At 44.3% G+C, this 13,465-nt stretch overlaps 1 protein-coding gene across 3 annotated transcripts in view; it reads right to left on the reverse strand.

Moving 5' to 3' along the window:
* MED15 (mediator complex subunit 15) overlaps positions 1 to 13,310 on the reverse strand; it is a 28,070-nt gene extending 14,760 nt beyond the window's left edge. For all 3 annotated transcript variants that reach the window (XM_063415651.1, XM_063415650.1, XM_063415652.1), the window contains exons 1-8: positions 13,176 to 13,310; positions 8,350 to 8,437; positions 7,188 to 7,239; positions 6,708 to 6,737; positions 5,347 to 5,562; positions 4,584 to 4,849; positions 2,939 to 3,322; positions 1,782 to 1,874 (exon numbers count right to left, since the gene is read on the reverse strand). In XM_063415651.1, the coding sequence (XP_063271721.1) occupies positions 1,782 to 1,874; positions 2,939 to 3,322; positions 4,584 to 4,849; positions 5,347 to 5,562; positions 6,708 to 6,737; positions 7,188 to 7,239; positions 8,350 to 8,437; positions 13,176 to 13,243 (1,197 nt within the window). In that variant the 5' untranslated portion in view covers positions 13,244 to 13,310. The remainder of the gene's footprint in view (positions 1 to 1,781; positions 1,875 to 2,938; positions 3,323 to 4,583; positions 4,850 to 5,346; positions 5,563 to 6,707; positions 6,738 to 7,187; positions 7,240 to 8,349; positions 8,438 to 13,175) is intronic.
* Between the last annotated feature and the right edge of the window lie 155 nt (positions 13,311 to 13,465).

The following is a 13,465-nucleotide window of genomic DNA, read 5'->3' on the forward strand; positions in this document are numbered from 1 at the left end:
TAATCTTAAAAGAGATTTCTTATAAAGTAAAGAAAATCCTTATCAACTCTCAACACTGAAGCTGCATTGTAATATTATATACAGCCACAATCTTAAAACTATTATATACAGAAAATAATCAGACAAGAAACCCACTTAGTTATTGGACTTCACAGTGGTAGGTGAATTTTAGCAGACTCATCTTGCAATGGCATGACCATAAGTGGATAAAGCCCATCTGTGGAATATTCCAAACTCCATATGTGGTAGATAAAGAGCAATCCCCAAGTTCACTACACAGGAATGGATAAAGCTGCAATACAAAACTGTCTGTCAACCATGTTAGCACCCAAAGCCTTTCAAATGCACTGTGCTGTTAAGCCACTGGCACATGAAGTCACTAAAGGGCAAGAATTAGGGTGACTCCACATGAACACAATCCATCTGCTTCAGAGTTGAAAAGAGCACCATTAAAGTTAGTAACAGGACAAAAAGTCAGTGTCTCCTTCCAGTCAGACTAAGTCCCTGCAGCTCCCACCTGGAAATTATTTAAGGAACAAACAAGTTTTAATTGACATTTCAGCTGCTGGAAGAGAATCCTGCATTGCTGCCAGTACTGTCCCAACTGTACTTACCAGTGCTCAGCTCCTACATCCTGTGTGACACTGACAAAGTCACAAACAGAACTCGGCCACACCAACAAGGATGTGGCCACGTCAGAGTTACCATGGCACAAGACACTACCCCTGACACAAGCCTGGGGGATGGACACTGAAGAAGCAATTGCTGTCACAGTCCATATCCAAAGCTTCTTACTCAACCTATAAAATTACTTGTGCACTGAACAGAAAATGGTGCTTGAAACGCATAGAATGTCTGGGTATACAAAAAGAATTCTGCCATTAGTCCTAGTCAGCCTCATTTCACATCTGCCTCTCTCTTCATCTACAGAGTGGTGATATTTGTACTTACCCATGTCTGTAAAATGCCTCAATATGAAACACTACAGAGGTAAGCCATAAAAGACTTTTATATTCTTGTGGAAAATGGGATAAGAGGTTCAGCTTCAAGCCATTCCCCATTTTTTTCCCCATCATACCAGACACACATCAAGAAACAACCACTGGGGCTGCAGGTGTATTGCAGGATAAAAAAAACCCACGTTAGACAACAAGCTTTCACCCAGCACTTTTCTTTTTGTAATGTAACTCTGCACTTGTGCCACACGCCATTTGTTCCTCACAATTCACACCCAGAACAAGAGCATCTAGATCTACTGCCCATTTCACTCAGAAGAAGAATGAAAGATGAAAGGACTGGAAGGGGAGTGCAGAGACATTTCATCATCTACACTATTTTTTTATAGTCAATACATGAAGATGGAAGGTAGATCACACGTAATTAAAGATAGCAGGCAAAGATTCACAGTACAGAAATCAGTTTACACAACAAAGCAGTCACCTAAGAGAGTTGAATGAAAGAAGAGGTGATACACTCCAGGTACCAACAGTCAGACTTGTAGTGTGCCCACAGGAGGCTTCTCACTCATGTGCATTCCTGTGTCAGTACAGGCAACACTGGGACCTACTTGGGACAGAGAGCATGCACAGAGAGGTGGGCAATGAAATCCTGCCTCTGACTCCAGGCAAAGGAGAATCAGCAGAGAAGACCACATCCCCTTTATACAGAGGATAACCAAATCAGACCCTCACCAGAAACCACCAGAAACCCAACTCCATGCTCATCTCTAGCATGCACTTGCCACAGCCCTGTGGCCTGTGACACTGGCCCTGGGCCCTTACCTGCCCTGAAGCTCCCATCTGAGCAGCCTGGGCCTGAGCTGCTTGCACTGCTGCTGCTGCCTGCTGCTGCTGCTGCACCAGCTGAGCTCTTACCTGGAGCATGAGAACAAAACCCACAGTAAACAGACATTCCTGAGTGGGGAATGACACTTCTGTTTCCACTGCATTGACTATGCTCATTAAAAAGGGTATGGAGACAAGACCAGCCTCACAAACTAAAGTTTGGAGGGTTTTTTGTGAAAAAAAGTTCCCATATTTAAAACATTTAGAATAGTTTTCCCACAGAGTGCACACTCAATTCAACAACTTCTTGCAACTTCTTACCTGTACTATCAGGTCTTATATACAATAAGAGAGACTTAACTTTCTGGCAAGCCTACCAATGAGCAGCATTTCAAATGTTTATAAATCCATTACATCTGTCAGTGTGACAATCATGACATTTAACCACTCCTAGCTTTGCTGGTATCAACTCATCAATTTCTGAAGAGTGGCTGACACTCCCCCCCAGTAAGGCCCAAAGAAAAACAGGTTTGAGCTTTGTCTCAACCTATACAGCCCAAATAAAAATGAGTGTAACACTTCAAAAAGCTGCACCATTAAGAGGATGACCCAGCAAGAGATTTAACAGAGTAAAACTATTGTCTTTTCCCCCTTCTCTTCAATGCAGGAATTAAATAATAGTAATAATAGGCAGGCTGAATATTGAACTGTGACCCAAATCTCCCAACATGGCAGCAGAAGCAAAGCCAGCATGGCAGAGAGCTAACACTGGCTGCAGTCTAGAACACAGCAAAGTACTTGCTCATGTTCTAGAAAAGCAAACGGCACAGAGGTAACTTTTTTTAACCAGAGTATGCTTCTTTTTCTTTTTTTCACTTGACTATTCAAGAGTGAGACAAGAAACTGTTTTTCAAATATTAGCTGCATGAATGGTTTTCACAGATTTCCAGAACTCCTACCTTTGGGTACAAAACTGTTCTCTACTGGCAGGCCCGGATAAAAACCTTTAAACACCCAGTATTCATACCCTGCTAACTGCAGAGCTCTTAACAGGTTATAGTTTTCCTACCCCATTATTAGCAAAAGTCAGATATATTTTTTATTTCTCTGGATGGTCATAACAAATCAACAATCAGCTGGTCACGAGCCCTTACCTGCATAGCTTTTAACTGCTGTGGTGTGAGAGTGACAGGCATAACCTGACTGGGAATCTGTCCTGAGATTGCCTGAGGCTGAGATACCATGGGCTGGGGCTGAGGCTGGGACTGTGGTGGAAGTTGAGGCTGTTGTGCCTGAGCCACCTGTTGTTGTTGCTGTTGCTGCTGCTGTTGCTGCTGTTGTTGCTGCTGCATCTGTTGCATCTGCTGTTGCATGACTTGCTGAGGTGGCTGCTGCTGTATCTGTTGCTGTGGTATTTGCTGCTGTTGCTGCTGCTGCTGCTGTTGCTGCTGCTGCTGTGCCTGCATGACCTGTGCTGCCTGCAGCTGCTGCATTTGAGCAATCCTCTGCAGCTGCTGCTGCTGCTGCTGCTGTTGCATCTGAAAAGCAGGAAAAGCCAGGATGCTGGAGCTTCCAGCAATGCCTCAGCAGACTTCTGTAGCATAAACCAAAAGCAAACAGAATCCTAGCACACCAGATTGATGTTTAAGCCCAAAGGGAAAGCCCAACCTTTTTATCCACTCATCCCTCGAATATCTCAACCCTGCATGGTTCCATAGCCTGTGTTTCCACATTACAAGCTTCCCTGTAACTTTTAAAAGCAAAGGTGAAGTCCATCAGCTTCCTCAGTACAAACGGGCTCAGATAGTTTTTCAAATGTAATCACCCTTTACCAAAGAATATGGCAGCTGAAGTTTCCTCATCTGCTTTTGTGCCTAAGGACGATGTATATATATATACATACACATTTTTAAAGTGGCAACACATTAGTCACACAATGACAAAACAGCCACTATTGCTGGAGTAATTCAAGTGTTCTTTCCCTAGGTCTGTCAGAATGAAAGACTATCCTGACATTTATAAAGAGACAAAGATTTTAATTCCCTATTGCTATGACAGAAGAAAGCAACAAAACATCTGTAAAGCCTTTCCTCTAGCTGTTAACATACTGCTGCCAATTAACTTGCCAATCTAACCTGAAGCCCTGCCCTAAAGTGGGAATTGTTATGAACAGGCAGAGCTGATAGTTCCACACAAGGCAAGCCTTGACAAGTAACTGATTGTCTTGGATTGCAATGCAAGATGTAACCAGCAGTCTGTATTCTATTAGCAACTGTTAAAACCAGGTGGAGAAGTGCTTTTTATCCCTTCCAGGACCCATCCTCCCTCCAGGGGATATCTTCTGTTAATGGGCCATCAAGGCTCACTGCATGGCTGATGGAATTCCATCATCCATTGGGAGATGCTCCACCCAGGGGAGGAGCCCAGCATTCCCACCTGGATAAAAGCTGAGAATTGGGACATCAAAGTCAGCCTGTTTCACTGCATTCCCAGAGGAAGACCAGACCCATCCACACCACCACTGCACCTTCAGAGGAAAACTGCACCCTTCTACAGGATCATTGCTTCAACAGAACCACATTTGTCACTCCAGCAGGACTGCAGCCACCATTTAATTGGACTGCCCCAAATCCCTGACCAACAGAGTGTCAGGTTGTATTCTGACTCTGTCAGTGTTTTTGCACTACTGCATTTTATTTTAATTTTTCTATTAAATTGTAGCTCTGACCCGGGGTCTCCCACTGCTTTCAAACCAGCACACTGATCACCACACTTGCCATTGTAGCTGTTTGTCATCACCTGCTGTTGGTTTTGCTGCTGCTGCATCTGCAGTTTGAGCATGTGCTGCTGCTGCTGCTGCACAGCCTGCAGCTGCTGCTGTTGCTGCTGCTGCTGCTGCGCCACCGCAGCGGCCGCCGCCTGCTGCTGCTGCACCTGGAACTGCTGCTGCATGGCTGACTGCTGGGCCTGGAACTGCTGCTGCTGCTGCAGGGCCACCTGCTGCTGCTGGAATTGCTGCTGCTGCTGCTGCTGCTGCTGAGCTATCTGCTGAAGCTGAAGCTGGGCTAAAGAGAAGACAGACTGTACTTAGAACACAACACCCAAATAATGTGAGATTAATTAATGTCCCTCCTTAGCAGTATATACTTTTGCTTCCTCAAATGGATGGGGCACATTAACAGCAGAATTAATTACACTTTGTACTACCAGCTTGTAATTCACTCTGCCTCCATTGAGTCAGCAAGAGTAAAAATGTGCAGGGAGAAATGTGCACCAGCAGGAAGCAGCGTAACATGGAAAACAGATGAGCTCTACAGAAACAGTGCTGAAGTTGACATGATGAAAGAAGAATTTGTTCATTCAACAGCTACACTGCTGTTGGCTATACCAAGGAAGACATTTATCCAATTGGGTAGCAGTACTTGAAATCAATTCTTTCCCCCTGATTGGCTGATTTAGCCAGCAGTATGACATCTCCTCAGCACCTTTTCCTTCAGGAAAGGGCTCATTACTGAACAGCTGATCTAACAGCTTCAGGGGCTGAAGCAAAATGAACACTTACTCTGCTGAGTGGCTGTGGAGACACCAGGCATGCCATGAGGGGCCATTCCCGAGGCTCCAGGAGGCTGCTGCTGCCCGGGGAGACTCATCTGCTGTGCCATGGGGCCAAGGCCTGCCATCCCACTCATGGGTGCTCCCTGGGCTCGGGAGGCCATGGCCATCCCGGGCGCCCCCGCCGCGGGACCCCCGGTCAGGTTCTGCAGGGCGTTCATCGGATCTGCAAAGGAAACTCACACTGACATGCAGCCAGCCATGCAACTGCTTCTCCAGAATCCTCTGCCCTCCAGCATCCACCCTCTGATCTGGCAATCAGACCATGACCAGACCCAACACCCTGACAAACTCAGATTCACTGCCCTGCCTGTGAGAAAAGGCTTCCAGCACATCTTTGCCTCTCTGTAACGAGAGTAGAGATGATTTACAGTGCTCCAGTTGTGAAGTTCCACACAGATCTTAATACATCAGAGAAAAGGAACTTACTAGCCACTTTGAAATTAATAAACAAGTCAAAACAAGCTGCCAACAAAACTCCATGAGGATGTAAAGATTTTAACCTCAAAAACCAAGTGACTCTCACTGTGGATCTTCCTCGTCAAGTCAGAGATGCAATGCTCAGACCAGAGCAGGATGTACTTTGCTATACAGTACCCCCTCTAACATCACTGTTATTATACATTGAATAAATTCAATGCCTTTCAAGAGACTTCATAACCTGAATCCTGGGCACACAGAAAAGTGAAGCTAAAGAGCGAAAGACAATTCAAGAGGTCAAAACACAACACAAGGTGCAGAAGCAGTATTAACCAGGTACAGAACACACACCACCTCTTTCTTAAGAATACTTATAAAAGAATTCCCAGCAGTCTAGACTGCATGTTGATCAATTACAAATTGCATATTTGCCCTACAGAGGGATAGAACCACAGGACCACACTATGTCTCCAACATCCACTGCAGTGAGAACTAGCACAGAGGCAGACGCCAGGATCAGCTCTAAGCTCACCATATGGCCCCACAAATCCTCTGCCTCTGGTGCCACAGCTGGCCACAGGCAGGAACCTGGGCTGCTCAGCAGATTGTTTTCAATCAGCCTTGTGCTTTCATCAGTCTCAGTGCTGTGAGCTAACAAAAGGACAAACAGGTCTGAGGGGGACACCCAAAGCGCTGGCCAAGCCTGTCACCCCCATCACTGAACAACCCAAGACTGTCCTGCTCCCCTTCCTTCCCTCCAGCAGCATTTCATACCCCAGCCAGGGATACACAGATGCTTTATTCTACACCACAGCCCAGATTCCTGAGCTGCTCTATTTGGAAATGGAGAGTATGGGGGAAGGAAGAAAACAACAACAAAGGAACTCTTACCACTGACTGAAGCTTGAGATTTCTTATTGTCTGCAAAGAAAAAAAAAACAATTCATCATCTTTGCTAATATTGTCACATTGACCCTTTGGATATACACTCTACAAGAAATATATACACATCACAATTTAAAAAATAAAAAAAATCCACTACCTACTATAGCTCTAATAAAGTACGTTACCCTAAGCCAATTTGGTAATCAGAATGATATAAAAAATGGAAAGAAGGCAAATATACAGGAAAAATTAGAAAGGAGGAAAAGTACCAAGTTAAAATAATTTCTCAAATGCTTTTCAATTACAGAGGATCTGTAAAAGAGATAGTATTTATAAATTAGGCATGCCTACTACAGGAAGATTTTTAAAGCAACTTGTTAAGAATCACATGCAGAATCACACATAGAAGCCCTAACATTTCCACTTTTTTTTAATGAGGATTCAATGAGTAACCAAGATTGAGAAGAAAACTAAAAAATTACTTACGAATATCTCGGAAATGGATAATAAGTCTGGCCACAAGAGAAAGATATTCCTCCTAGAGGTGAAAAATGAGTATTTTAGCATAAGAGATGAAAACAGAATAACCATTACTTTCTGGTTCTTCAGTGTTCTTCCTCAACATACTGGATTTTACTTTACAGTGTGTGTGGGCTTTTCAGAACAGTCCACTTCCAAGAAACAGTCTGTTTATTAACTAGGAATATTTTTACTAATACGTCATTGTGGTTATGGTACAAGAACACCAAGAAACCACAAAATTCACAGTAAAGAACCTCCCTGACAGCCACATTTAACAGGACCACAACATGCAAACATTAGAAACCAACACGGATTTTCTGCTTCTTATCCACTATAATTCCTTTTTTATAAGGACAGTACCTGCTTACTTGGCACACTGAATTATTTAAGTCCTTGAATTATGTCACATTTACACTACAGTAACTCTTTCTAAAGCTAAATTCATATTACAAATACAAGTCAATAACTTGGAAAACTAACATGACAGAAGTGTCAGAAGTGAAAACAAATATTCTTCAAAATATTTTCTTCGTGTGCTTCAGAATTTGCAGGAAGCTGCAGAGGGCTGGACACCTTCCTGCCCATGAAACAACTCACCAGGGAGGATGCCAACACTGGGTGCAGATTTGTGACACGAGCATTGTAACATTTTCACCAAGACAAGCTCTATTTCAAACACAGCTCGTTTGGAGACAGCAACAGTATCCAATCTCTCATAACACAGTTCCAGGGAAGAAGTTTATGATTTGATAAGAGTGCAAATTTTTACATTATAGCCAGATTTTGGCTCTTCCATTGGGGTTATATTGACAGAGCCTTTTCATTGATATCCTAGGTTTTTCTGATCCCCCAGCTGGACTGGTGCTACATTGTAGATAAAGGAAATTCCAAGCAATTCACTGTTCAGGTAAGAAAAGGGTTGTTCCACACTTGCATGAAACACTGCAACATCAGCAAAGCTGTCTTGCACTAAGTCCAGTTTGATCACCTCAAGGTAAATGAAGCAGCACATATAAATTAAAATTTCAAACAACTCTGTATTAAGTGCACTGGCTTTGCTGTTTCTGCAATTTGTTACTAACTTCTTTTGACACCCAACAACGTCTGGGAGAAAACAGAGATTTACCCTTGTTTTTGCCTTCATAAACACATGGCTCTCCATGTCTTTGCTGGATTTATTATGGGCAACACCAGCTTTTCTCATAGCTTCATCACTGAAAAAAAAGAGGAAAAAAACAAGGCTGGGTATTAATTGAGGGTATTGCAAAATACTCACTGTAGTTAGAAAGGTCTGTGAAACAACTTTTTACCCCTCTCTCATTTATAGGTTCAAAACAAACAAAACCCCAAATCCTCACCACAGAAAAAACCCCAAACCAAACCAGTACCACATATTACCTAAAACTGCCAACCTTTAAAGTTTCTTCAAATAATGGAGAAAAGCCAACTAATTTCTAAAAGGCAACACAAATATTCTTTGCAGAAATCCAAGACCAACTGCTAAACAAGTCATTATTTTACTGCCTGATGTATTATTTTGACAAAATACCAGGACTTGCTTATTTGAGGAAAGCTGAATGACAGGATTAGTGTAATCCACCTTTGGCAAACAATGAGATTGAGCCTCCTAGCATCGGGATTTTCCAAAAGAATTCTCTAAACATAAGGTGGAAGAATAAAACAAAACAAACCAAGGTTGCCTGAAGGCACAGAGGCTTAACCAGTGAGTGAGGACGGTGAGTGGGAGCACGAGCAGGGCCAGGGAAGGGCAGAGGAGCAGCGATGGCCAGGGTGGGAGGCAACATGAGGGGAAAAGAAGGGGCATTCTCAGTACATCAAAGAGCCAATTCAACTATGGAACATGCACAGAAAGACATCCTAAAACAAGGATTGCAGCCAGGTGAAGCCCTATTCCAATCCTCTAGGCATTGTCACTCTCAGAAACTTCCCTGCAAAACCTTTTTTAAAGCAGCCTGGCAGTTACAGTCTAAATTCCACAAACAAGTGATCAGGAAATACTTTCACTTTGTAACTAACATATCAGAAAGTTATTTCTCCACTGCATGAGCAGCTACCCTACATTCACAGCAGTGACCCCTACAAGTTTCAGCCACTCTGAAGAGGCACTACTCTTTTCTTTCCCCTGAATTTCTGTGACCTTCCATGCAGCAGGAATGGTGCTTGCACAAGAAATAAATGGGTTCAGCTTTGTGAATTAACTCAATGACAGTCTAAGAAGAGGAGGGCAGATGCTACAGCCTTAAAATGCAGGAGCTTAGGCTGCCAAAACTCACACCCTTACCTGGCAAACCAGCAGCTCACACAGTCTTGAACACAGTGGAACCTTGTACCTGCTAGAAGGCTCCTGTGGGAACCTCTATGTGGGGTCTGGCAGCCACCAAAACAAAGCTGCTTATATATGGAACTTCCTTAAACTGAAGCAGAATCTGACCATAATGCAGGGGAACAATTCCTCCATGGGCAAACAAGCCTTGAAGTGAAACTGCTCATAAAGGAGCTCTGCTGTGGAGGAAGAAGCTATATCCAATTCTCTATTAACAAGTCCTTTTATTCACACTTTCCCTTTTAAAAAGGCTGCCTCTAAATCCACACTACTCTGAATCCTCCTTTGCACTCCCACTACAATGACAATGCCTTTCATGTTGAGGGCACTGAAAACTGAGCAGACAAAAAGAGAAGAAAAGATTGCACAGAACAAGTAAAGAAAGTAATATATAAGTAGCACTTAGAGGATGTGATAGAAACAGTGATCAATCAGGTATCAGGAACTCAAAAAAAATCCACAGGAAAGAAATGATCTGCTTTTATATGGATCATTTTCTCTTGACAGTATAAAACATGAAAGATGTGTTATTGTGACTACATCTACATTACTGAAAATGCCACTCCAAGCTCTCCAAGTCCTATGTGTTAGCATTCCAAGAAAAGTTTAGTCTAGGAAGAAACAAAACCACACAACTTGTTCCTTGTTCACATATTTAACTACCATCAACATAAAAATAGTTACATTAAAATACTAGGGAAGTCAGCTAAAAAAGAGTCATAGCTTCAGCACACAGCACATTCCTTGCAGGACACCCAACTCTACAAAACTTTGGGAACTAGATGGTATCAACCAATTCAGCCTTCATCTGCCTTGTAAGCACTTAGTAAATGTTTCATTAGTACATGTGTAGATGTGCACTAAAATTCTGCCTTCCTGACTGCATGCAGAACACTCAGAGTTGTGGTTTCACAGGATGAAGCGTTCAGCACGAACACCAGCTTCAGGAATTCCCCCTCCACTCTCAAGAAGTTTGTTTCCAGCCCAAATATGTGCAACCTCTCACTCAGGCTAGCTGGTCTAACAGAAAAATCCTGCAGAACATGTTCTCCTTCAAAACTGCCCCAGCTCCTACCCCATCCACACCACGACTCTGTGAATCAGTTGCTACAGGGAAACACCAAGCAAAGGAGTTTCAGGGAGAACACAAAACGTGAGTTACATCCCATTGCCACACTCAGCACAATTCCCTTCTCACACAGCCGAGCAGCAGCTCAGGGCAGGGACTGGACACAGCCCAGAGCAGCTCTGTCCTTCAGGAATACAACACCTAAAAACATATTGAGGAAAGGCCTTCAGAAAGGAGACTCCCAAGGCTCCAGTGTGTACTGGCTCCCTGTAAGGGCCAGAATAAAGTGGTGCCCTGCAAGCAAATGTGTGTATCCACACTCCTACATCACTGCTGCTCCTGAACACCCTGGGAGAGGCCAGAGCTGCTTCTCAGCCTCAGCCTCTGGAGCTCAGGCTCCCTCAGTCCTGCAGCAGCCTGGCAGTGCTGCTTACGCCTGCAGTCACACAGAACCCTGCACTGGAAGAGGCTCCTCAGGACAGCAAAAGCACTTTTCCCTCAAATGTCCACAGCCAAATCACAGAGCACTGACACGTCCCTCAGCACTGCCCACACTGCTCACTCACACAACAGCACTCCTGAAAAACAAAGCCAGAACCCAGAAAACCTAAACTCAGGGTTGTAATGAAATGAAGTCTGGAATTGTAACAAATTGAGACACCTATATGCAGCAGCTATAAAGAGGCACTCAGAATGAGTTACATGAATGGTTTCATGCCTCTAATGGTCAAGACCAAGTGTTAACATTTATCTTGACAAGTATTACCTCTTGTTTGCAGGATGAACTGGAAGATACACACACATTTAGGACTGTATTTCCCTACCTGCTTGGAATAACCTTCCCACAGATTACAAAAACTTTCAGATGATTCACCAGATATTTAATTACCTCCCCCTTCCACCTACTATGTCAGCCTCTAATGACAAAGCTGGGAGCTTCTGGAAAGAAATAGGAATTTGTTGTACAGAGAGCTCGAGCTTTTTAGCAAGTGCATTGCTTTTATTTCTCATTCAACAAACTCTGCTTCTGGCCAGCTTCATCTTATTCCAAGTGCCACATGAAACCAGGCCAGGCTGTTTTCAGGTATCTAAAACACAGTAATTGCTTAAAAAATCTGCTGCAGTCACTGTAACAACTCATCCCAGTCACAGATGTGCTTGCTTTTTAAACAAGGCCACGAACACAAATATCTGATCCATACTGTAAAACTGGATGGAGCGCAAGGAAGTGATAAAAACAGACTGTCACCACATCTATAAGAAAAAGCACACAAATCATACAGAGACATCTGTGCAACTGTGTGAAAGAAAATAAATGGAGGCCATTTATTACAAATTTAGGATTACTGTCATCTCTTCATTTGGCATTAACCTTACAGGTTTTTTGGTCAGTAGTAGCAATTTTTAAACCCTTGTTGTACACTTCCTTTGAAACATTTAGGAGCATTGTTTGCTGCTCAGAGAAAAACATTACAGTTTGCAGGGCAAATACCAACTCAAAGTTCTATTGTTAGGTTTGTATGTGCTTACTCATGTTTATTTCCTCAAAGCTACAGAGCATTCAAGGGCACTTTTGTTTGCTTGTTTGACGAAGCAGTAGAACAGAAGAAGAAAGGGATTAATCTAACGAGATTAATGACTTCACAGAAAGTTTAGAAAGTGAAACATCAGCTGTGAGCATACCAAAGTCTGTATGGCTCTGATAGACAAACACCATCATACTTCTTCAATAAATACTGCAACTGCTGAATTCTAGAACAGCACCCTAATTGTAGTAAACCCACAAACACTCAAACTACTTATATGTCATAAAAAAAAGTCCAGTTCCAGATACTGATTGTTAAAATTAACAGGGGAGTAACAAGTTTTCCAAGTATACATGAACTAGCACTCCAACATTGCTTTATAAACCATGAAAAGAGCTTTCACTTCTGTGCTCACCACCTTGCACAGGGTAGAAGAGCCTTCCAAAAACATAAAAAGCCTGCGGAGCAGCCAAGTAATTCAAGGAAAGCAACTGTTTCAAAAGGAAAACTGAACAGGCAACAAGTTGAACTTCACATTAAATCACCAGCATTTTTATTTCATATTTGCCCCCCAAAGTCAGACGCGAGCCCGTAACAGTGATTTCCATAGGGCTGAATATGCCAAATTTCACATCTTCGTGGACACTGGCAAAATCCAAGCCCTAAACCAGACAGTGTCAAGCAGGGTAGGAAGCCGATATTGCTGGAGAAAAGGAAAGTGAAAGAGGAGGAGGATCGGAAAAATTAAATCAAAGAACAGTCCCGGTGACCCCCGCACAGGGTCTGAGCAAATCCTGGCAACGAGGCCCCCTCAGGAAAGGGGCCCCCTTAGGAGAGGAAACACCGGGGACCGGGCACGAACCCAGCCGGGGAGGGCCGGAAAGGCCCAGAGGAGCGGGCACGGGCGGGACACGGGCACGGGCGGGACACGGCCCCGCGGGCGGCGCCGGGGGCGGCAGGAGCCGAGGCCCGCGCGCGGCCTACCCAGCACCGAGCCCGCGGCTCTCACTCACATCTGGCTGACGAGCTTCTGGCGGAAGTTGGTGCTGCGCCAGTCCGTCTCGGGCCCGGTCACGTCCATGGCCGCCTCCGGGAGCGCCTCCCGCCGCCGCCGCCGCTGCCCTGGGCCTCCGCCGCGGAACCGCCGCGCCGCCACTTCCGGCGCGCGAGGGATCGCGGGAAATGAAGTCCCGCCGCCAACCCCGCCACCTCTCGCGGGATCTGCGCGCTCTCTGCGAGGCTCGCTGGGAAATGTAGTCCGGTCCCGGAGCGCTACCCGTCGGTGGCGGCCCGGGCGCGCCCC

Source organism: Prinia subflava, chromosome 19 (assembly GCF_021018805.1).
Source record: "Prinia subflava isolate CZ2003 ecotype Zambia chromosome 19, Cam_Psub_1.2, whole genome shotgun sequence".
Taxonomy (NCBI): domain Eukaryota; kingdom Metazoa; phylum Chordata; class Aves; order Passeriformes; family Cisticolidae; genus Prinia; species Prinia subflava.